We start from the raw sequence: 24,037 nt of genomic DNA on the forward strand, positions 1-24,037 counted from the left end.
CACAAAATCGGCCAAATTCATTTAAAAGTAATCACGGTTAAGGCTGAAGCCTTATAAGGAGATACATTGTAATTACTGTAGCTCATAGTTCTTTTTCCCCAGTAATAATTATTTAGAATTATTAAGTGGCTTCACTTATGCAGTAATACTTGATCATGGTTGATTAGCCAGATATGATATAATTACATTTTTTTCAGATTTGAAAGGAAACTTCACTAAATTGATCAATATTTCCCAATTGTAAGGGCAAATTCTAAATTCATGCTTAGGTCTCCTGTTTTTATTGAGTGATTATAAAAGGAAATCTGTAATTTATATAACAAATCATAGGAATAATTGGAGAGGTTTAGTGCTTAAGACACTAAACACCATGTTAGAAACCAGGAGATTGTGACTTTTAGTCCTATCTTAAATATGAAAGCTAGCTGGGTGATTTTGGGCCAGTCACTCTCTCTCAGCCCAACCCACCTTCACAGGATTGTTGTTGTGGGGCTTGAACTTGTCAATTTGACATAAAGTTGTCTAATCTTTCAAACTTTGATTTTGAATTACAAGAAGTTTGGCAATACAAAAAAAAGCCAAATAAGCTCAAAGACCATACTTTTATATAGAGTGTAGATTCATAGAATTAGTCACAGTTGTCAAAATTCAGCTGAGGACCAAGTTCTAATACACCTTTTTAAACTAAATTACATCAGAGCATACCTTCATAAAACACATACACTAAGCCTTTCAATTATTATAGAGGAGACAAATGCAGTCTCTACAACATATTTTGTTCTGTAGAAATTGTACCATAAGGCTGCAAACATCCAGATGATTGCTAGACAACAGCAAACACATTTTTCTACATTCCCTTGTTACCATTTAATTGTCAAGATTTTTCTGCAGCCCAGATCTGTTAAACATGAAAAAGCAGCAATACAGTTGCTAGAAACAATGCAAATAAATTAGAGAAAATGTTCAGTATCAATGCACTTCTACTTTACGTACATGCATAAAAAGTTGTGTTTCCTTTATTTATTTAATTTATATACTGCCTATCTCACTATCTAAAGGAATTCATATTAAAGGAATTTGTTCCCAGAATACTGTCAAATTTCAACTACTTATATACAAATTTATTAATGAATACAATTGAAGATAATTAGGACTTTAAAGGTCTCAATGGGATCCAAACAACTAGATAAACCACTTAGTTTCACATCAATTTCTCAAACCCACAAGGCAGGAATTTTACAAGTCTGCAAAACCAAAATCCCTTATAATGGTAAATTAATGGTAAATTAATTTATATAACACCACTCCTGGATGAATAAAAACCTAATGGTTTTATTATGGATAGGCTTGGAACCCAATAAGACCAGTTAGCCATCACTAAATTGTTCCAGTGATGGAGCAAAAGTGAGCATACCCACATTTAGACCAAATTTAATATTTAAGATGAAGAGCTTTCTTTCATATAAATTGTTTTATTATATATTCTTATTTAGCAATTTAAACTGTTTTCTAAATTGTAATTCTGCTTATATAATTGAAAATGTGCAGCCTATGGCAATGCAATTTAAAGGGGGGGAAAGTACTATCTATCGCAGTTTCAACTTCCAAAGACCAATCAAAAGCTTATTCTAAGAGAATTATTTAATTCACTGACATGAAACATAATGAACATCAACATCACATCATTTTTTAATAAACATGACATGAAAGCTTTACCTACAACTCAAGTCTTCTAGCTGGCTACTATAATTGGAATTATGCTATATTTCATGTCACCTCCCACTTTTATAGTAACATGAGAAAAAACAATTAATTAGCTTTGGGCAAACAGAAATGATAGTATAGGTCTAATGTTTTGGCTCATATTAAAGAGAGCATATAAATGATCTCTCTATCATATCTCCTCCATTTCTTCAAATTCCCCAAATATGAAAATAAAATTAGCATCAATTTGACAATGTATTCCATTTAATATCCAATCTCCATGCCACTCCTGTTCCTCTTCCTCAAAGAAGCCAAACACTCTGGTACTTTATAGCAGCTAATATGATTAAGTAATGAGACATATCTCTCATTTCATTTGGATTAGGGATATATTAAGTATTAAGTAAAGATTTTAGTAACTCAATCTGTCCTTCTAGTTTAGATAAGGATACTTTGCTACCTAAAACAAAGAACAAACTAGTGATCCCTGCCTGCAAAGTTCTACCTTTTGCATGAAAGTTGGCTGCTGATAGTGAGCTGGACACTCTTAGCCCAACTCAACTCATATATGTATTGTTATGGGGGAAATAGGAAGGAGTATTAAGTATGTTTATCACCTTGTTTACTTATAAAATAATACAGACAGGATAAAAACTGTAAAGATTTCAAAATTGGTTTCAGGGTTCTTTTTAAATACTGAGGTAATAGATGGGAGAAAGTTATAACTGAATAACTTTCTGGGATTAAGAGGTAAAGGATGAATAAGAGAGTTTCTAGCATATTACTGTTTGAACTGTTTTAATTATTTAATTTGGATTGCTAAGGATTCTGTATGAAACAGACTTAAAACAGAAACTAGAAGACAAAGACAAAGTAGTATTCTTCCCAAAAACAATTTATCTGTATGAAACTCTTGCAAAAGAACACCATAAAAGCACTAAACACCCAGTAAATTAGAATAAGTAATTGTTTCTAAAATGCAGTGCAATGTTAGAATGTACTGTATGTTTGGAAGAAAATGTTTTTTTTAATAAAGGGACTGCAGTATAAACTTCATACTCTCAGTGGGCTGTGGAAAAGGTTGATGCCTTTTTATATGGGCATCCAATTTCAGAGAGTTAAACCTTTTCAGTAAAATATTGCCTCATATGAGACAACAATACCAACGTCTGCAGGGTCCTCTGAGAAAGCTGAAATTCAAGATAAGCCAAGGATTTTGCAATTTGAATCACTGGTAGTAGCAAACCACATTTTAAACAAAGCTTGAATTCAGGGCTTAAACAAGGGATCCACAAGCAATAAATTAGGCAAAAGAAGAGATATAATCCTTCAGGAATTCATGATGTACCCCAGACTTGCTACGCTTTTAAGAAGGCAGAGGGTTATCGAAAGAAAAGCTGTTTATGTCCTCTACAGTGTTTTGAAGAAAATCCTATGCAACTTTAGCAAGACATTTCCCAAGGAAATAATATAGATTACTAAACGAGGTGGTACAGGCGGCCATGCACTTAAAATTCCCATGAGAGTTTGCACAGGTCAGTCTCACACCCACCAGAAGGAAAACCCATAACGTTAGTCTTTAGTTTTCTTTGATCCCTGTTTGCAACCCACTCCAATTCAAAGTATAATTGACAGAGTGGCAGCAGGAGAGAAGAGTTCTCAGCATCAAAATGCAAAGCCGTGGCTTTTCAGATCCGCCTGACAAAAATGTAGCAGTTGCAACAGAATTCAACTAGCATTATTCAGCAAAGACTGTTTGTATGTTAGGGCTTTAACACAACTAAGACATGAATTGATTTTTAAAAAGGAGCAAACCTTAGTTAAATATCAAGTATCCTGGCTCAGTTATTTTGTATTATAACTTGTAACAAGACTTCCATAATAACTTTACCCATCCTCAAAAGTTGCACAATGGTGTTAGTCTTTAACATTCTCATTTACAGATGGGGGAATCAGCCCAGATAGCATCTTGCCCAGGGCCACCCAGTAAGACCAGGACTGAGCTGGGATATGAAATGAGATTTCTAACATCCAAGCCTAATAAACTATTCACTGGACCACACTGGTTTCGGATCCAGATGCAAAATGAGTCATGACCCTGAAAATAAGCTGAATATTTTTGCCATAGCTAGGATAAATGAATCATTCATATTTCCTGCAAATAATAAAACAGGCTTCGCTTTTTTTCTCAGCATGCCAAGTTCAATCCTGCCCCATTTCAATGTTCCTGTGTTTTAAGGAAAGGGGCATATGGTTAGAAGCACCAATGTTACTGCTTCCAAACCAATTTCTAGAACGTTTGTTCTTCTATACCCTTCTGAGTAGACACAAACATTTAGTTGTATTTTTATGTCAAACATGCAGGCAGATAAATAAAATGTTCCTAGCCTATTGTTGTTGTTATTATTATAGAGCTTCTCTTTGAAGGAGATGGGCAGTTAAAAATTGTGATAGATAGATAGATAGATAGATAGATAGATAGATAGACAGACAGACAGACAGACAGATGTCTTATAGTTTTGACTAAGAACCATCCCTGCCCTTTGTAAGAGACAGGATGTCTTATAGTTTTGACTAAGAACCATCCCTGCCCTTTGTATATTAAAATATAAAGCAGACATTTGCTTAGAACTTTATTGCTGTAACTTCTATATCTTGTTATTTGCAAAATGGAAAAATACAATGATCATAATTTAGCAGGTATTCTGAAGATTCCATTTTGAAATTTATGTCAGTTGCCTTCCAAAATCTTGATATACAGAGTGATTTTGTTCCCCCGAGATTTCTTGGAAATGCTTTTACAAAAAAGCAAAAGAACTCTATTCCAACCAGAATCCCAGGATAGTAATCTTGTGTTCCACTAGGTTGCTAAAAGTTCTGTCAAGATTTCAGCCCAAAGACTTACTTTACTATGGACTTTACTGGTATAATGACATCTCTTTCCATAGAGTACCTTATTGCATTTGAATTACAAATAAACCTTTTTTTCTCATACAATGCCATTTTGTATTTCTTGTTTGCTTGTTTCATGAAAGGGATAATAAGAGCCAAAACATATAGTGATGCTTTATCTATTGGAACAATTAAGTAAATAAAAATGTAACATCAAAAATTTAAGTTATAAATAGAAAACCGCATGAAGATTCTGACCTCTCCCATGAAAATATAGATTATTGCAAAAATATCTGAAGATCATTTATTTGTAAATACCCATGTTAATTACTAATACAGCAATGAAGCTCTAACATTACTTTTTGTCTTAATTTTAAAGAGTTATCTTAAATAACATTTATTTAAGCAAATAGATCTTGGAAGTTTAAAAATAGCTTTAATGACTGCTTACATTTATAAAATTTATAAATGGAACATTACAAATGCATGAAAACTGGCTGAGTGACTTTTGGGCCAATCATTCTGTCAGTCCAATCCATCTCACAGGTTGTTTTGGTGGGAAATATGGGAGGAGGAGAAAGTATCAGATTTATTTATAAAAATAATAAAGGCGGAATAAAAATAATTTAAAAGAAGAAATGTGACGAAAAATAAGTTATTTAAAATATATTAATCACATATGTTGAATCTATCAATATGCTAATTTATTAAAGATATAGATTAGTGTCTTGAAAAGAAATATGCCACAGAAAAATCAAAAGTATGTTATCCTTTTCTTCCTTGGAATGGATAGTTCCAACAGAAATAGAAATAGTTAAATTTCAAAAGAGGAGGGAAAACAATTAGTTCTGAAGTTTAAAAATAAAATCATACAAGAAAATAATAGTACAATTTTACATAATACCTAACTAACAATTGAAATATTAATATTAAATTAGCCATAATTAAAATGTATAATTTAAACAAGAAATCTGGATTAGACAGATTGTTTTATGACAGAAACAGGTATGATTAGAAAAAAATATTTGATTTTTTAATTACTCCAAGGGAGCAACAGCAAAATTAAAATAACATTACCAATTCTAATTAAAGTACTGAAAATTCTTAAGTTGCCAAAAATATTAAGGACAGTTAGAAATCATTACCAATGCATAAAAATCAAGGAAAGCTGAAAAAGATCTGGTTTATTTCAGATTTTATGACATTTAACAAAAATTCTAGAATTTATCATATGTAGTATTTTCAGTTATACTGAACACCAGGAAGAACATGTAACCAATTTTGTCCTATTGGGATTCATCAAAATAAGTAGATAGATGTTATTTTATAAGGTTCAAATTCTTTACGAAGAATTGAACTCACAGACCTTCATACTTTAAATGATTATATGTAGCACATTAACTTTAGGAACTATCCATGTCCTAATGCTCAATAGTTTCAGAACTAGTTATATTATGTTATATATGCAGTAGCTTCCCTTAATTACTATGAGCAGTGATACTGATGTTACATTATGTCATCATGCCCCATGTTTGATATTGTATATGACTTTCATTCTCCCTCATGAGGTGTGAATAAGCTAAAATCCATATATGGGAACATGACATAATGTAACATCTATATTAAAGGAGCATAGTAGCTCATGTGGTTAGGAGGCTGGGTTGAAGGATAGGATGTCCCTATTCAAGATAGGAGTGCTGCTGCATGTTGGGGGGTGAGTTTCTTCAGGTCTGACAGGGACAAAAAAGGAACCCCCAGGGGCATCCCTCGGCAACAGTGATGTCCTTGACTAATCCTTTCAACCCAGAAGTGTCTTAAATGGTATCTCCAACATGAACAGGATGGGGCACATCCAGGGGTGGGATTCTACCAGTTCGCACCTATTCGCTAAAACCGGTTAACATTCCAAGCAGTTCAGAGAACCGGTTGTTAGAAGAAATTACTGGCCTAATCCCGTAAGGAAGGCAGGAAGGAAACATTCTGGTGTTGCTTATAGAAACTGCCTCTCCATTAACCCTTATTACATTCTTGGCAGGACTAGACTTCCTGTCTCAGGAACTTCTCTGAGTTTTTTCCCCCTCCTTTGCTGGTACTTTGCTTGTGTGGAGTGACCATTCAAAGTTACAATGGCACTGAAAAAAGTGACTTATGACCATTTTTCACACTTACGACTGTTGCAGCATCCCCATAATCATGAGAGACCAGGCAAGGAGATGCGTGCCTCGATGTGAGTGATATTGAGTTGGCCACGCCCAGCCAATAACATGACCACCAAGCTATGTCCACCCAGTCACATGACCACCAAGCCACACCCACCAACTAAGCCACGCCCACAGAACTGGTTAAAAAATATGAATCCCACCCCTGGGCACATCTATATTTCTCTCCTTGGAATGAATGCTTATGTGATGGCAGACACTATATGCCATTCTGTTAGCTCATGGGATTTTTATAGGAATAATCAGTAGAGAAATCATAATTAAAAATCATTTAGATTAATGTAACCAAACATTTGAAATACGAAGACTATAAAAAAACCCTAAAGAAATATACTTTAGTAAGTACAGCTTCAGTAGATGCAAAATTTGATCAAATGTCTGAAACAGTAAAAGTCATTTTAAGAATTAACCTTTCTGTCTAGTTTAAGGATTTACAAATGAACACATAATTTCATTTTTTTCTACAGCCAAACGGCATAAGATAACTGATTTTAGGCAGAGTATTAGGATGTAATTTTTTTATCTGGAAAAGTTTATACACATATTATTTTTATGTCATTTTGGTGAATAAAAAAAGGAAATAGATAACGTTATATAGTTTTATACTTCACTCGTAATACTCACAGTAAAAATGAAGTATTTATGTACATACCAAGATTTTTGTATTATAAATTTATCCCTCATGTATGTTTACAAAAGCTTACGTTTCTTTTGAAGTAGTTTGAGCTTCTTGTAATGTCACCTTTGGTTTAGTGTTTCCATTTTTTGAAGTCAGTTGTCTTCTTTTTCTACTTGGAACAATATCAGTAATATCTGGACTACCAAGTAATGGATCTCTTCTGGGTTTGACTGTCAGAACAGAAAAGATAACATGATAAGACAGGGAATTAAATTATCAATTCTGGGAACATTATGAGAAGGCTGCTTATCTATGGTACTCTGAATGGTAATTAGAGTAGAAATAATTCAAGACAATTATTTTAGGCAATATGAATAGCAAATGTTACAATTGTTGATGCCTTGACAAATGCACATTTATCTCTCTGGGCAAATTTTAGGCCATATTCCTCTATTCATCTTACATTTGCTTCTGCTCACAATGTTAAGTTTCCTCTTTCTTCACTTTATAGAAAAATACCAAATCCAGTCTAAACTGACTATGCAACCAACCTTCAAACCATAATAATATAAATAAATAAATATTAAACTTGTATGTAATCCAACTCACAACAACTTTGGACAACTCACAATTATCAAGCAAAGGAAATCCCATTAAAATCAGGAAAAGGTAAAAGATGGCCAACAAAAAAGCCAACACAGTTCTAGTCTGCATAAACAGAGGGATAGAGTCAAGATAATGTGAAGTGTTAATACCACTTTATAATGCCTTGGTAAGGCCACACTTGGAATGCTGCATTCAGTTTTGGTCGCCATGATGTAAAAAAGATGTTGAGACTCTAGAGAGCAAGATGATTAGGGGACTGGACACTAAAACATATGAAGAATGATTGCAGGAACTAGGTATATCTAGTCTAATGAAAAGAAGGGCTAGGGGAGACATGATAGCAGTGTTCCAATATGTCAGGGTCTGCCACAAAAGAAGAGGGAGTCAAGCTATTCTCCAAAACACCTGAGGGCAGGACTAGAAGCAATGGATGGAAACTAATCAAGGAGAGAAACAACTTAGAACTAAGGAGAAATTTCCTGACAGTTAGAACAATTAATCAGTGGAACAACTTGCCTCCAGAAGTTGTGAATGCTCCAACATTGGAAGTTTTAAAAAAGATATTGGATAACCATTTTTCTGAAGTGGTGTATGCCTAGGCAGGGGGTTGCACTAGAACAGGGGTCTCCAACCTTGGCAACTTTAAGACTTGTGGACTTCAATTTCCAGAGTTCCTCAGCCAGCAAAGCCCACAAAGTCCACAAGTCTTAAAGTTGCCAAGGTTGGCGACCCCTGGACTAGAAGACCTCCAAGGTCCCTTCCAACTCTGCTATTCTATTCTATTCTATTCTATTCTATTCTATTCTATTCTATTCTATTCTATTCTATTCTATTCTATTCTATTCTATTCCATTCCATTCCATTCCATTCCATTCCATTCCATTAAATTCTATTGCAAGCGTCACAGTGCAGATAGAATGGAGTAAGGAGTCCCACTTTTTGGTGTCAAGGTCTTCATTGGAGTTCTAAACAACAGCAGAATGAGGATCATCCAGATTCAGGCGAAAACTTATTCTTGAGGTAGGTGCTTCTACAGAGAAAGTGCACTTCCAGAATCCCGATAAATAACATTGTTTAATCCAAGAAACCCAAGGTGTGCTAACCCTGCAATACTGAAGAGGTTGGGGAGATACTGTACAAGACAAATAACCAGGTCCTGTGCCACAAAGGACTTTATAGTCCTTTATAGTCCCAACCATCCCCTGAATTAGATTAAGAAGCAAGCTGGCAATTGGTGTACCTATGGGCATACTGAAACATCCACATCACTGCTCATACTTCTGCATTCTGGATCAGTTGAAACTTCTGTATAGTCTTCTATGTCAGCCCTGTGTAGAGTGTGTAGCAGTGAAATATGCTTTAATCTAGTAACATACTACTTCCAAGAGTAAACTTTCATTTTATGAACTTAAGAGTTCTAAACTTTTTTAAAAAGTTTACATTCTCTCTAGAGGTAGCTCTACCATTTTTTTTAGCATCTTCAAACTTTTATTTTCTTTAGAAACATTTCCAAATAAAGAGATCAAAGTTTGCAAAAGAAAAAGACGGGAAATTCATTTTCCAGATTTCCCTTTTCTGATTTGAAAGAAACCAGCTTGATGGCATACAATCTCATTTTTACGTTTCCCAAGATGCAAATGTGAGAGGAAATAAGCTTTTTTCCCCATTTATGAATTGATCCCCAGGATTTAGGTTAATAGATAGAACACACATTAATTCAAGCTTTTAAACAGAGGATAATTCCATTACTAGAATAAGCATACTGGTCTCAATAGGTCTCATTCCTAAACAAATAAAAGATATTAGTGATAATAGTTTCACTTATTAAATTTAAGTTCTCACAGATGCTGTTTGATTTTTCTCCATCATATAAAAATGTTTTAGTCATATCAAGACTTAACATTTCAGTTCACATGTAATATAAGTACTATAAATTATATAAAGAAACTGTATCCGTACACATTTAAAAACAAGATATTTTACACAATATAACCTCAGATTAACAATAATCACAAATCCTTGCTGTAATAATTTAAAACAAACTTGTTTCCTGATGCATTCTATTCTGCTATACTAAAATGCACAGAGGTGAACTCTTGTGTGAAACCATTCTAGGAGTCGAAGCTATACAAAATATTTAGTTTAGGCACCCCAAAAGATAATAAAGAATAATCAAATATCTGCTTCTGCTCAAAGCATTACAAATATTCAACTGATTTTATAGAAAATGTAAATGTTATATTTCTTTCAGTTTGGTGTAGTGGTTAGGGCATCAGGATAGAAACCGGGAAATGTTCTGACCTTAGGCAAAGAGCCAACTGGCTGCCTTTGGTCCAATTACTCTGCTGAGAAAATTGTAGGGACTTATCCAGGCAGTTGCCAGGAGTCAAAGAGATTTGAAGCTCCCTCCCCCACAAACACACTTATTTCAAATGTGGCATGACCCAAAAAGTCTGTTCTCTTTTGTATTAAGGATGAGATTCCATAATTTCTATCAAACTCTTCTTTTTTGTTTCATGAGCAAGCAGGCATGGGCATGTAATGAGTACATGGGAAGAGAAAAAACAATTAATGTTTGCCATGGTGGAGAATCCATTTGTTTGGATCAGAATCTACTGATCTTTTAAAAAAGAAAAGCTTAAAAAGCGTTTTCTTTGCTTACATAATGTTCATAGAACTATAAAGTTACACATAATTTGTCAAAGAGACAAACTATATTTGTCTAACTGTACCTGTGCTCCTTAAGATCTTCAGGAATAACTGTTATTAATTTTCCACTTGAAAAATTCATTACATGTTATGTAGTATCTCTTGAAATGAACAACACAACGTCAAGCAACTAAATGAAATTAAGATTACTGGTTTTGGTTAAAACTAGCACAAATATTTGAGGTACTAAAATACATCCCTTTCAAAGTAAAGATTATATTTTTTTCTAAATATTTCTGTTATGATAATTGCCACTAAAGCCAAAAATGAAGAATAAGGGAAAGAGATAAAATACCCACATTTATTTGCATTACAACCAAATTGAAAAAAAAACACAAATGAATTTTAGCCACACATCCTAGCCCTGTGCTCTAAGGCACTTATTGCAATAGAACTTATATCACTTCACAGTGCTTTACAGCCTTCTCTAAGCAGTTTAAAGAGTCAGCATATTGCCCTCAACAATCTGGGTCCTCATTTTACTGACTTCAGAAGGATGGAAGGCTGAGTCAACCTTGAGCCAGTGAGAACTGAACTGCTGGCTGTTGGCACAATTAGCCTGCAGTACACTTCCCACCTTTACAAGATATATCAATCAAACAGGGTTTAAGTAAAATGAATCTTTAGCTCAAAATGAGAAAAATAAAATTATGTCGCGACTACGCAACACACGCTTTTGAATCGAAGCCACAGCGACCTGAAGGATGGCATTCCTCTTCATCAGAATAAACTCTGTATCATAATAATATGCGCAGTCTATGTAAAATGCTTTGAGATGAAGCTATACATATTAACCACGATTCATGTGATTGAGTTCATACGAATAATTATCATTAATAACGGTAACCATGGGTAATAAGGATAATCAGGGGTAATGAAGGGTAATGAGGGGAAATTATTATAAATATCGAATCCCAGGAAACTCGGGTTAGATCCAACTTTATTTTGTTTGCTTAGCTATTATCTCGGATGCCTTGCGGAGGAAGGAATAAACAATAAGCTTTTCTGTTACCAAATACTGAAGCGAAGAGTGTCTTATTTTCTCCCTGCATTTGTGCCAAAGAGTAGCTGAGAGGAAAGTTGGATCTAACCCGAGGCTACAAAAATGGATGTATGGATAAAAACGAATAATACTGCCTGTTTATATAAAGATGGGTTGTATTGGAGAGGGGATAAAATATATGTTCCATCAAATTGTAGGAAAAAGATATTATCCCAAAGTCATGATGTAAGGCAGGCTGGACACTTTGGATTTTTAAAAACACTACATTTGGTAAGGCGGCAGTTTTGGTGGCCACATATAAGATCAGAAATTGAACAGTACATTAAATACACGTTTGTGCTACTACGAAACCTCAAGTAGGAAAACCTTTAGGACTATTACAAACTGTATCGGATCCAAACCGGCCGTGGACTTTATTGTGGAAATGCCCAGCAGTAACGGATATACAGTAATCCGGATTATCATAGACTTGTTTTCAAAACAAGCTCACTTTACACCATGTAAAGGATTACATTTGGCAACAAAATTAGCAAACCTATTTATAAAACATGTATATAGATTACATGGCACACCCAGGAAGATAATTTTGGATAGGTGTGCAATTTACAGTACGATTTTGGAGAGCGTTTGTACGCCTTTTAGGATGCTCTCAAGGTCTTAGCTCTGCATACCATCCCAGCACCAATGGTGCTGCTGAAAGAGCTAATGCAATGATTGAAAGATATTTGAGATCATATACATCTTACCAAAAGCGAGAATGGGCTGATTTACTTCCATTTGCTGAAGTAGCATATAATAATGCTATACATGAAAGCACAGGATATAGCCTATTCCAGGTAGTAAATGGGATAGAATTTGTGCCAATCCCTGATTTACAGTGTGACGAACAACAACCCATAAGTGTCCAAATGTGGTCGAAAAAGGTTCAGGATAGTTGGGATAAAGTAAAAGAGACTCTCAATAAAACAGCACTAGAATATAAACAACAAGCAGACAAGAAAAGAAAAGAGTATAAAACATTCAAACCTGGAGACTATGTTTACCTATCAACTAAATATATAAAATTACACCTAAATAGTCAAAAATTGGGACCAAAATGTATTGGACCTTTCCAAATTACGAAAGTGATAAACCCCATAACTGTAAAACTTAAATTGCCACCACGGTTACATCAAACACATCCTGTGTTTCATGCTAGTTTACTGAAACCTGTAGAACACATTGATATACCTCAACTTGAGGAATCTGTAATAGCTAAAGATGTAACCCATGCTGAAACTGATAAAATTCTAGATTCGCGGATATGTAGAAAAGTGTTACAATACTTAGTGAGATGGAAAGGGTACCCTGAAACAGAGGCAACCTGGGTGAAAGTAGCAGATGTGTGCGCAAATAGATTGATAAGACAATTCCATACCAAATATCCCAATAAACCTGGACCACAACTAGAGAAATAATTAGTGATATAATGTATATTGTTTTATAGACTGGTTCCTGGTAGAGGGGGACACATGTCATGATTATGCAACACACGCATTTGAATCGAAGCCACAGAGACCTGAAGAATGGCATTCCTCTTCATCAGAATAAACTCTGTATCATAATTTGCGTGGTCTATGTAAAATGCTGTGAGGTGAAGCTATACGCATTAACCACGATTCATGTGATTGAGTTCCTATGAATAATTATAATTAATAATGGTAATCATGGGTAATAAGGGTAATCGGGGTAATGAAGGATAATGAGGGGAAATTATTATAAATATCGAATCCCAGGAAACTCGGGTTAGATCCAACTTTATTTTGTTTGCTTAGCTATTATCTCGGACACCTTGCAGAGGAAGGAATAAACAATAAGCTTTTCTGTTACCAAATACTGAAGCGAAGAGTGTCTTATTTTCTCCCTGCATTTGTGCCAAAGAGTAGCTGAGAAATTCTAAGCTGTTTCCTGTGAGATTTTCAGTGGTAGAAGAGACAAAAAATAGAGAGCTTTTATAATAACAGGCAGCATCCTAAAAAAAACTCCTTCCACCCCATATATATGCATATGTATGTTACATATGTCTGTGTCTATATATATTTCAGGAAATATAAAGTTCTAACCAACCATAAGATAATGCTGGTCTTCCTAATTTAGAAGCAATTCTAATGAAAATGGTTCTACTTTGCACAAAAAAAAAACAACAACACAAAATGACTGAACCTTGTTCTGTAAGCCACCTTGAGTCGCCATGGACGAATAGGCGGCAATATAAATTCCCTAAATAAATAAAATAAATTTTAAAAAACCCTAAGATAAAGAAGCATAAACTAACAGACCCAGATTTTTTTTTATTTTTTCATTTTATTTATCAAATGTATATGGTCATCCATCTCACAAGAAAAGACTGAGTGTTGCTTGGGGGGAAATTTTGGATAGGGGATAGATTTAGAAAGATGGCAGAAATTATGGTCTCGAAACTATAAAATAACAATGTCAACAGCATATAAAGAGAATTTGTTAAGATATTTTACAGGTGGCATCTACCCCCGGCAAGAATAGCAAGGATGTTCAAGAACAAATCGGAAAAATGTTGGAAGTGTCATCAGATACCTGGATCATACTATCACATGTGGTGGACGTGTGTGGAAGCTAAGAGATACTGGACTAAAATTCATACATGGCTGGAAAAAAATGATAAAACAGCATATAGGTTTGAAACCAGAGCTATTTTTATTGGGTATCTTACCTGAAGGATACAATAGAGAATTGACATATTTAATTATAAATGTTTTAATAGCAGCTAGAATTGTATTTGCTAAAAACTGGAAAAATGAAAAAAATTCAGATAGAAGAGGAGGTGATTAGAAAATAATGGAATGTGCAGAAACGAGCAAATTGACATTAGAAATTAGAGAGCAAGAAGATGAAGAATATTATAAAATATCGGATTTATTTTACCAATGGCTAGATAAGAAAATTGGGAAATAAAATATACACTGCTCAAAAAAATAAAGGGAACATCTAAACAGCACAATGTAACTCCAAGTCAATCACACTTCTGTGAAATCAAACTGTCTACTAAGGTAGCAACAGTGATTGACAATCAATTTCACATGCTGTTGTGCAAATGCAATAGACAACAGGTGGAAAGCATAGGCAGTTTGCAAGACATCCCCAATAAAGGAGTGGTTCTGCAGGTGGTGACCACAGACCACTTCTCAGTTTCTATGCTTTCTGGCTGATGGTTTGGTCACTTGAATGCTGGCGGTGCTTTGACTCTAGTGGTAGCATGACACGGAGTCTACAACCCACACAAGTGGCTCAGGTAGTGTAGCTCATCCAGGATGGCACATCAATGCGAGCTGTGGCAAGGTTTGCTGTGTCTGTCAGCGTAGTGTCCAGAGCATGGAGGCGCTACAAGGAGACAGGCCAGTACATTAGGAGACGTGGAAAAGGCCGTAGGAGGGCAACAACCCAACATCAGGACCGCTACCTCCGCCTTTGTGCAAGGAGGGACAGGAGGAGCACTGCCAGAGCCCTGCAAAATGACCTCCAGCAGGCCACAAATGTGCATGTGGCTGCTCAAATGGCCAGAAACAGACTCCATGATGGTGGTATGAGGGCCCGACATCCACAGGTGGGGGTTGTGCTTACAGCCCAACACCATGCAGGACGTTTGGCATTTACCAGAGAACACCAAGATTGGCAAATTCGCCACTGGTTCCCTGTGCTCTTCACAGATGAAAGCAGGTTCACACTGAGCACGTGACAGACTTGACAGGGTCTGGAGATGCTGTGGAGAACGTTCTGCTGCCTGCAACATCCTCCAGCATGACCGGTTTGGCAGTGGGTCAGTAATGGTGTGGGGTGGCATTTCTTTAGGGGGTCGCACAGCCCTCCATGTGCTCACCTGGCTGCCATTAGGTATCGAGATCCTCAGACCCCTTGTGAGACCATATGCTGGTGCGGTTTATGCCCTGGGTTCCTCCTAATGCACGACAATGCTAGACCTCATGTGGCTGGAGTGTGTCAGCAGTTCCTGCAAGATGAAGGCATTGATGCTATGGACTGGCCCACCTGTTCCCCTGAATCCAATTGAGCACATCTGGGACATCATGTCTTGCTCCATCCACCAACGCCACATTGTACCACAGACTGTCCAGGAGTTGGGGGATGCTTTAGTCCAGGTGTGGGGGGAGATCCCTCAGGAGACCATCTGCCACCTCATCAGGAGCATGCCCAGGCATTGTAGGGAGGTCATACAGGCACATGGAGGCCACACACACTACTGAGCCTCATTTTGACTTGTTTTAAGGACATTACATCAAAGTTGGATCAGCCTGTAGTGTTTTTGTCCACTTTAATTTTGAGTGTAACTCCAAATCCAGACCTCCATGGGTTGCTAAATTTGATTTCCATTGATTTTGTTGTCAGCACATTCAACTATGTAATGAACAAAGTATTTAATAAGAATATTTCATTCATTCAGATCTAGGATGTCTTATTTTTGTGTTCCCTTTATTTATTTTTTGAGCAGTGTACTATAATATAACATAATAGTAAAGATAAGATAATGAAGTTGAGATTTGCTCAAAAAGGATGATTTGAATTTATAATTATAATCTAATAAGGAGTTAATAATAATAATATAGTATGCATAGTTGATTTATATAATATGAATTTTAATCTAAATTTAGAAGGGAAAGACTGTTGATATTGTGCACAAGAGATATGTACCAACTGACACACTGTACAATGGAAAGATGGTTTTATTTGATGTTTTATGTTTGTTTTTGTCAATGTTTGTTGTCAAAATAAATTTAATTTTTTTAAAAAAAAAGACTGAGTAATACATACAGCAAAAAAAATATAAAAACAATAAACATGTCAAAAAGTCAATTTTTTTTTTGAAAAGCACACCACACAAGAGATTTGATTAGCTATGAAAGTCATCTCAAGATCTCACTGATTCCCTGAGACCGCCTCCAGGGCTGATAACTGTCAGAAAATGAGGGATGGAACCAATCTCGTTTCAGGGGATAATGTTAATTAAATATACACGTAATGTTAATTAAACCTGGCAGTTGTTAAGTAACTTTATTTTTTCTACACAACAGATTAATATGGAATAAAGTTCATTCTTATATTCAACTGTTATCCAGAAATTAAAGGGAAGTAGGAAGTGGGTGGGCGTGGCCAGCGCGTGACACATCTGGCCGCAGGTTGCGAGTTTGACTGCTCTAATATCTACCTATCCAATCAAATCTAAGATGAGTCTCTCTCTGGATTCCTATGTTAAGAGTCCTTCTGGGACCAGAGGCTTTCTCCATTGTGGCCTCTCTTCTTCGGAACAAACTCTTGAGATTAAATTTGGATCAATCCTATTAGGGTTGAGAAAAAACTGTTAGGACCTAGCTATCTAAGAGACTTTGATAGAATGATGTGACATGACCGCTTCTTCTTGGAGTCGATTGGAATTTTGGTTTATTGAAACTCATTTGAGAGAGCAAAATTGTTATTTTTAATTTTTTTAAAGTTTTTACTGTACTTCAGAATTTAAGCTTATTAAGACTGACTAAATAAATAAACAACATTCTTTCTCCTGGAAACTTCTATTTAATAAGAGGGGCATCTTAATTTTCTCTTTCTCTTCCCTCCCTACATCATATACATTCTTGTTTGTTTACTCTCAAAGTAAATAATAATTTACTCTAATAATTCACAGTAATTTCCAAAAGAATAAAAGCTATGAAAAGGGAAGAGAAAATTATAATTTCTATTTGTTATATTCTAAAAGTTCCTCTCACATGAACCATGTTGATTTATAGGTCTGAATTGGCAGTTTGCCATCTGGCATGAGGACTGACAGACGGGATAGAACAGTGGGGGTTTATTACCTACTTATACACTACAACAAGTCATCATTACTACTATTCCCATTCCATAGATAAGGAACATGGGAGGGGGGGTGTCTAAGAGGAAGAGGTTACCAAAGACCAGTTCACAAGCTTAAAAACAGATTATATAAATATAATAAACCATCCTGAAGCTAAAATTCTAGTTTGGGTTTATTCTTAAATCCCAACAATCTGTGCATATAACATAAAGCACACGAGCCATTTTTTGCACATATTTTGCAGATCTGCAGGCTTAAGACAGAATTTATATAATGGTATTTGGGAATGACATTGGGAGATAGAAGGAAGAGTAACAGATTAGACAATGGTCAGACAAGCAGCGACTGAGTCAACCAAAGAAATGGGAGCATGGCAAAAAAATCTCAGAAAGGACTCTAGTTTCTTAGATTGTAAAGTGGGGTGAGATATACTTTCAGATTTGCAGAATCATGTTAATGTAAATTTATAATTACTTTTGGGTAAACGTCTTGTCTGTACTAACTCCCAAGGTTGACACTTTATCACTAGAAGTTTATATATAAAGATGCACTAAAATTCACCTTGAAATGGGCAGTAGTACAGAGCAACATAGAGAAAGGGTCTTTCATTTGATTTCTTTCTAGCCCTCTGCATCATTCTTTAATGTGATCAGTAAAGTGAAAACTAAAGACTTCACATGAAGTGAATCACTTAAAAGAACTACTGTACAGAGAAATCAGGAGTGCGGAAAAAGGAAAACACCAACCTCTTTTGAGTAAACCACAACAGTATCTATAAACTCTACACCTGTTGAGCATAAGATTTTTTCTAATAAAGGAGCAGGAAACGGTTTTGGAAAAGAACGTTGGAGAGATGGCGGATACTAGAAAACAAACAGAAGCCTGAAAAGAAAATAAACTCTGCTGGATTACTTTTATCAGCTTGTATTAAACAAACTCCCCTGTCCCTTTAAGTTGCCTGGCTGGTAGAACCCAGGCAGAAAAGAGAGCTAGTTTCTCCAGTTGGAAAATCTTAAAAGAAAGTAAAGAGCCAGAGATTCAAGTAAGGAGTTCCTTGTATGCCCACAGGTAGAATCGGAAGACTTACCGAGACTGCTGAAATACATGCAGAACAAGTCTCAAATTGTCGCAAAGGTGCAACTGGACTTTCTGGTTTTCTTTGAAAACGTTTCACTTCTCATCCAAAAAGCTTCTTCAGCTCTGACTGGATAGTGAGGAATGGAAGGATTTATACTCCTTGCAGACAGCTGGTCACCCGCTAAAAGAATGCAAATGACCGGCTGTCTATAAGGAGTATAAATCCTTCTATTCCTCACCATGTAGTCAGAGCTGAAGAAGCTTCTTGGATAAGAAGTGAAACATTTTCAAAAAAAAACCAGAAAGTCCAGTTGCCTCTTGAAAAAGCACTTTTAGGACAACCATGACCAGGATGACTAAGAATTTCCATAGACATCAAGCCTCAAATTGCTGCTACCAGAGCATTTTAATTCCTTTGTTAGACTTTTTATTTTTAATGTTACCTTGAGTTTTTGGTTTGGCCTGCTGCAGTTCCAAAGAGTCTATTTTTGTTTTCAACCCTCGCCCCTGAATGGATTGGATAAAATCATCTTTGACATCTACATCTTTGGAAAGTCCAGTATTTGCTTTCCATAACTCATAACTCACTAGTCAGGCCCACAACTGTCTGTCTACAAAGATCTTTGCCACAAGGATACCCTATCAGAAGGCAGTATCTTTGGCTTCAAACTCCCCCCCCCCCCCCCAAAACTAAAATGCAAAATGTGAAATACTTTTAAACTTGGAGCATATACAGTAATTAGTGCCAAATTCTTTATATTTACATGTTAAATATTCATTTCATGCACTTTAACCATAATATTAATAGCAGTGACATAAACTGTCAGCTTGTTAAAATGAAGCATTTAAGATATAAAATGAACCTCCAGCCCCAATTATAGGTTCACCAAGAAGAAGAAAAATGTAATGATGAGAGTTTATAAAAAATGTTTTGACTATGAAAGGAATTAAGGTTTCCTTCAAAGCATAACAATGAAAGCTCTATATTATGCTTTGAAATGGTAGGGACATGGATCATAGGTAAAAGCTCCATTACTAAACTGGTGAAAGCTGAGGAATTATAATTTTATTATCTGAAACTTTTACTCATTAGTTTTTTCTTCCCCAAATGATTCACTTTTAAATGCCTAGCATGAACCAACTATATCAACAGGATAAATATTTCTTACTTTGTGTACCTGAAAGTGGGAAAGCACTGACAAACCAAAACTTGTTGAAATATAACATGTTCATTACATAACAATTATTTTTGCAATATTTTCCTGGAATTTTGGAATTATTATCCAGAGTTTAATTTATCCTACATTATCTCTGCTTACTTAATTTATGTTTCAAATAAAGATAAATTTCTTTTTCTTTTTTTGCAATTTTATTTTGCAGGCTTGCTTAGATTGAAATCTGTTTGGGATTTTTAATTTATCCCAATTTCATTTAAAATTGTAAAGTAAAATGTTCAGCATTTTGCTAATAGTTTGTAATAACCAGAATATCTTCTTATTACTTGATTTTCAGCTCTTTAAGCTGATAATTAGAAATTTGAAAATATTTTCTCATGTTAAAAAGAAAGTGGCTAGCGAACGGTAACATTGTTTTAATAATTTGGAGAATAAATACAATACATTATATTTATTTACACTGTCATCCTAAACCAGAAGTTTTCTTACATATTCTAAACTATTACTTCAAGTTATTTATCTTGACTTTTAACTGGCCCAAACTATAGTGAACAAAGTTGGGTAATACGAGAATAACAAAAAATTACATTATTTTAAATCTATATTATTAGTTCTGCTGTCCCTTGTTTTTATTTAATAAATTTATAACCCATTTTTCCTCTAAAACAGTGGTTCTCAAATATTTTGGCTTTGACCTCTTTTCATTCTTAAAAATTATTGAGGACCCTGAAGAGCTTTTTTTTTCTGTTTGTTGAATCTATAAGTCTACATACTGCATTAGAAATTAAAACTAAGAAATTTTAAAATATTTGTTTGAATTTACAGACTCCCTGAAAATGTGTTTGGTCTCCAGATTTCATTAAGAAATACAGCTCTAAAATATTATTAAAATTTAAAAAATGAATATATAACTGAAACCCTCAGGTAGTATTAAAAAATACACTTATATAACAAAACCTCAAACTTACATCAAAAGAAAATCTATTTTGCTAAGACTGTGGCATGTAACAGTACATGCCATTAAGAATATAAAGCCACTTAGATAATATCTAGTATGAATTATCAATGAAGAGTTGTAGCATTCAATTATGTCTCAATCTACCTGCAATTTTGAATGTTTAGCATTCAATTTTACCTATTCCATATTGATCCAAGACCATGTTTCACTAAATACCTCTATCTAGCTATATTTGTTTTTGGCAATACATTAGCTGAATTACATTTGGCCAACTGAGATAAGCTACATGGAAAGGGCTACCTTTGGGACTTCCGGTTTGGGTCTCTTCAGCGACAGACCAAAATCCACGATCGTGCGCGGTTTCGATCTGTGCTTGCCACTGGAGCGCCCGATCCTTTGGATTCGGGGCTGAAGCCACCCCGTAGAGGTGGTGAAGAAGGGGGAGATTGCTAGCCGAGGGGAGGGGAGCCGCATCTCTCCTCCTTGGCTGGTCTAAATTCCCTTCCCTGAAGGCGGTTGCAGCGGTGGTCAGAAATGCCAACTCAAAGAAGAACCTGACTGGATAAGATAGTGCAGGAGGAAGACAAAGAGGAAAGCAGGACAGACCTGGCTAAACAACAGAGAACATCTAAGCAAGGTACCCTGAATCTAAAAGTACCTAGAGGGATACTTCTGAAAAAAGATCTTTAAGAGGCGAAGGAGAGAGAAAAGGAGGCTAAAAACCCTTTTTTAACCTTTATATTGACAATTACAAATGGTATGCAAAGAAATTTATATTAATCTATTTTGACACTAATAGGCAACCTTAAGCTGAAATCTAAGTGTCAAAAGGAGAATAAAGATTTTTTTTCTTGGTCATTTTAAAGCCCTAAAAAGGAGAAGAGTGGAGGCAAAAGGGTGGGACTTGGAATAATGGAAAAATGGAGTGCCACCTGGAAAAATAAAGAGGATTAACAGTGAATCTTTGAAAAGACTCCCGAGGATACATTGTAACTGAAATCTTATTAAAAGATACAGTAACCCATGGAAAGGAAAAGTAAAGGAAAGAAACAAGAAGGAACAGTCTGGGATCATTTGGTGATTTAAAAAAAAGGTTTTGGCATTGGTTTTTTTCCTTCTTTTTCTGTTTTTACTTAAAGTCAATCGGGTGGTTGTTCAAAAGTGTTTAAAATGCCATCACTCCTGGAGGAATTGAAGATGAGTCTTAAAAAACAGAAAAAAGATGCAGAAAGGGGAGGAAGATCCTTTGGCTTCGTATTTGAATATTTTGAAATGGAGATTCTGAATTATGAAAAGCAAAAGGAAAAGCTTCAAGAGCAAGAAGAAGGGCGGGACAAAGAAGAAGCCATTTTCAATGATCAAATAATGCAAAGTGTGGTAATGAGGGGGAAAAGGGGGAAAGGAGTTAAAAGTTTGAGATCAAAGGGAACAGCCAAAAAGAAAAATAGTCTGAAAAAGAAGTATAACAGCAAGGAGAAGCAGAAAAGAAAACTAGAGAAGGGGAAATTAGAGAGAGAAGGGTATAAAAAAGGGATGAGAAAAAGGGGGGAAAGATAGAAAGGAAATAACTTATGAGAGACAAAAACAGGAAATAAAGAAAAAGGGAAAACGTACTAGGATTAAAGGTATTTGCTCAGCTAGAAAACACAGAGACAATGGTTAAATTTAGTTAAAAGTAAGGATTCTGCAATGGTACAAAAGATAGTGTTGTGACAGTAGAATACTGTAATGATTTAGAAACGAAATAAGTAAATAATCTATGAGATAAAACTATTGTTATGTAATGGTATGTTTATTTATAATTAATGCAATAATAAAGAAGAGAGGGAAACATTGTAATTGTTTCTAAAGATTGATAAAATATTGAAAAGAAATGTAAAAGATTTATAACGAAATTTATACCAGTTATTAGAATGAATTTGAATAATTATTTTGCTTATTAATAGTAAATAATTTATAAGATAAAACTGTATGACTATCCAATGGTATGCTTATTAACAGTTAAGTAATAATGAAGAAGGGAGGGAAACATTTAATTGTTCTTAAAGATTGATAGATATTGAAAAGAAACGTGAAAGATTTACAAGGTTCAAACCAGTACTAGAATGATTTTGAATAACTATATATATTGTTTTTGCTATGTTTTTAGAATTTTTCTTTTTACATTTTCAAGGGGAAGTACCAAGCAGAGTCTGAATGATGAGATCTATATGATATACTCGTAAAATAGATATTAGAAATGTGAATGTTATAATTTTAGAGTGCACAAATTCAATGTTTAATGAGATTTCATACGATAATAACAATAAGATTTAAATAATGTTCGATTGGCAATCATAGGGGGAATTTTGCTTCTCTAAGAATGTTGGAAGACAACATATGAAATTGTAAACAAGACAGACGAAAGTATAAGTACAATGAATAAATGAATAAAAAGATATATAAATTTAGGTAAAAGAAATACAATTGAATAAGAAGAAAATGAGATAACCATGAAAGAAAATTAAGAGAAGTAAAGGGAGAAATAGTGAGAAGTTAGAAAAAGAGTAATAAGATATGAAGTTGAATACATAAGATGAATATGAATATGAAATTGTGTCTGTATGGAAATGTGATAACCCGGAACGATGTTGTACTCAAATAAGATGTTTTATTTGTTTTGTTAAAACTCAATAAAACTTTATAAAAAAAAAGGAAGGGCTACCTTTGTAAAGAAAGCATCAGCAAGCGATCCTGCAAAATACCATGCTGTCAACATCCATTGAAATCTATGATCTATTATTTTGATAATTCAAAATCTGGATTAATTTTTTTTTCCCAAACCCACTTCAAGAGGTTTGCTTTCAAAGATCTAAATTCTTAAGACTTGGCTATTAGGGTGATTCACTATCCTTTACATTCAGGAGAAGCTGTTTTGAAGGTACTTTAACTCATAAGACACTTGCCTGTTAATTATACAGATTATTTTCTCTCTTTATAGATTTCTCCCATACAGATTTCTTCTGCCTTTATTCATGCCTCCCCTTCTTTAAAATGAATCCTTTAAAAACTTGCTGTATGATTCACACTCAGTTTTTAATGTTATAAGTATATATAGTTCATCAGTAGTGGTAAGACACATCCAATATAATGTTAATAAATAATATGTTAGGTCCTTGAGAGGGTACTTTTGATTGGAAGATCCAGTAGATTTTTAA

The 24,037-nt window shown here is 34.8% G+C and overlaps 1 protein-coding gene across 5 annotated transcripts in view; it reads right to left on the bottom strand.

The window, feature by feature from the left end:
- XRCC4 (X-ray repair cross complementing 4) overlaps positions 1 to 24,037 on the bottom strand; it is a 96,964-nt gene that overhangs the window by 28,685 nt on the left and 44,242 nt on the right. For all 5 annotated transcript variants that reach the window (XM_087958229.1, XM_087958230.1, XM_026672115.2 and 2 more), the window contains one exon: positions 7,520 to 7,664. In XM_087958229.1, the coding sequence (XP_087814355.1) occupies positions 7,520 to 7,664 (145 nt within the window). The remainder of the gene's footprint in view (positions 1 to 7,519; positions 7,665 to 24,037) is intronic.

The sequence above is a fragment of the Notechis scutatus genome, chromosome 2 (assembly GCF_049901735.1).
Source record: "Notechis scutatus isolate UNSWTSFEM ecotype Mainland chromosome 2, rNotScu1.2, whole genome shotgun sequence".
Lineage (NCBI taxonomy): Eukaryota > Metazoa > Chordata > Lepidosauria > Squamata > Elapidae > Notechis > Notechis scutatus.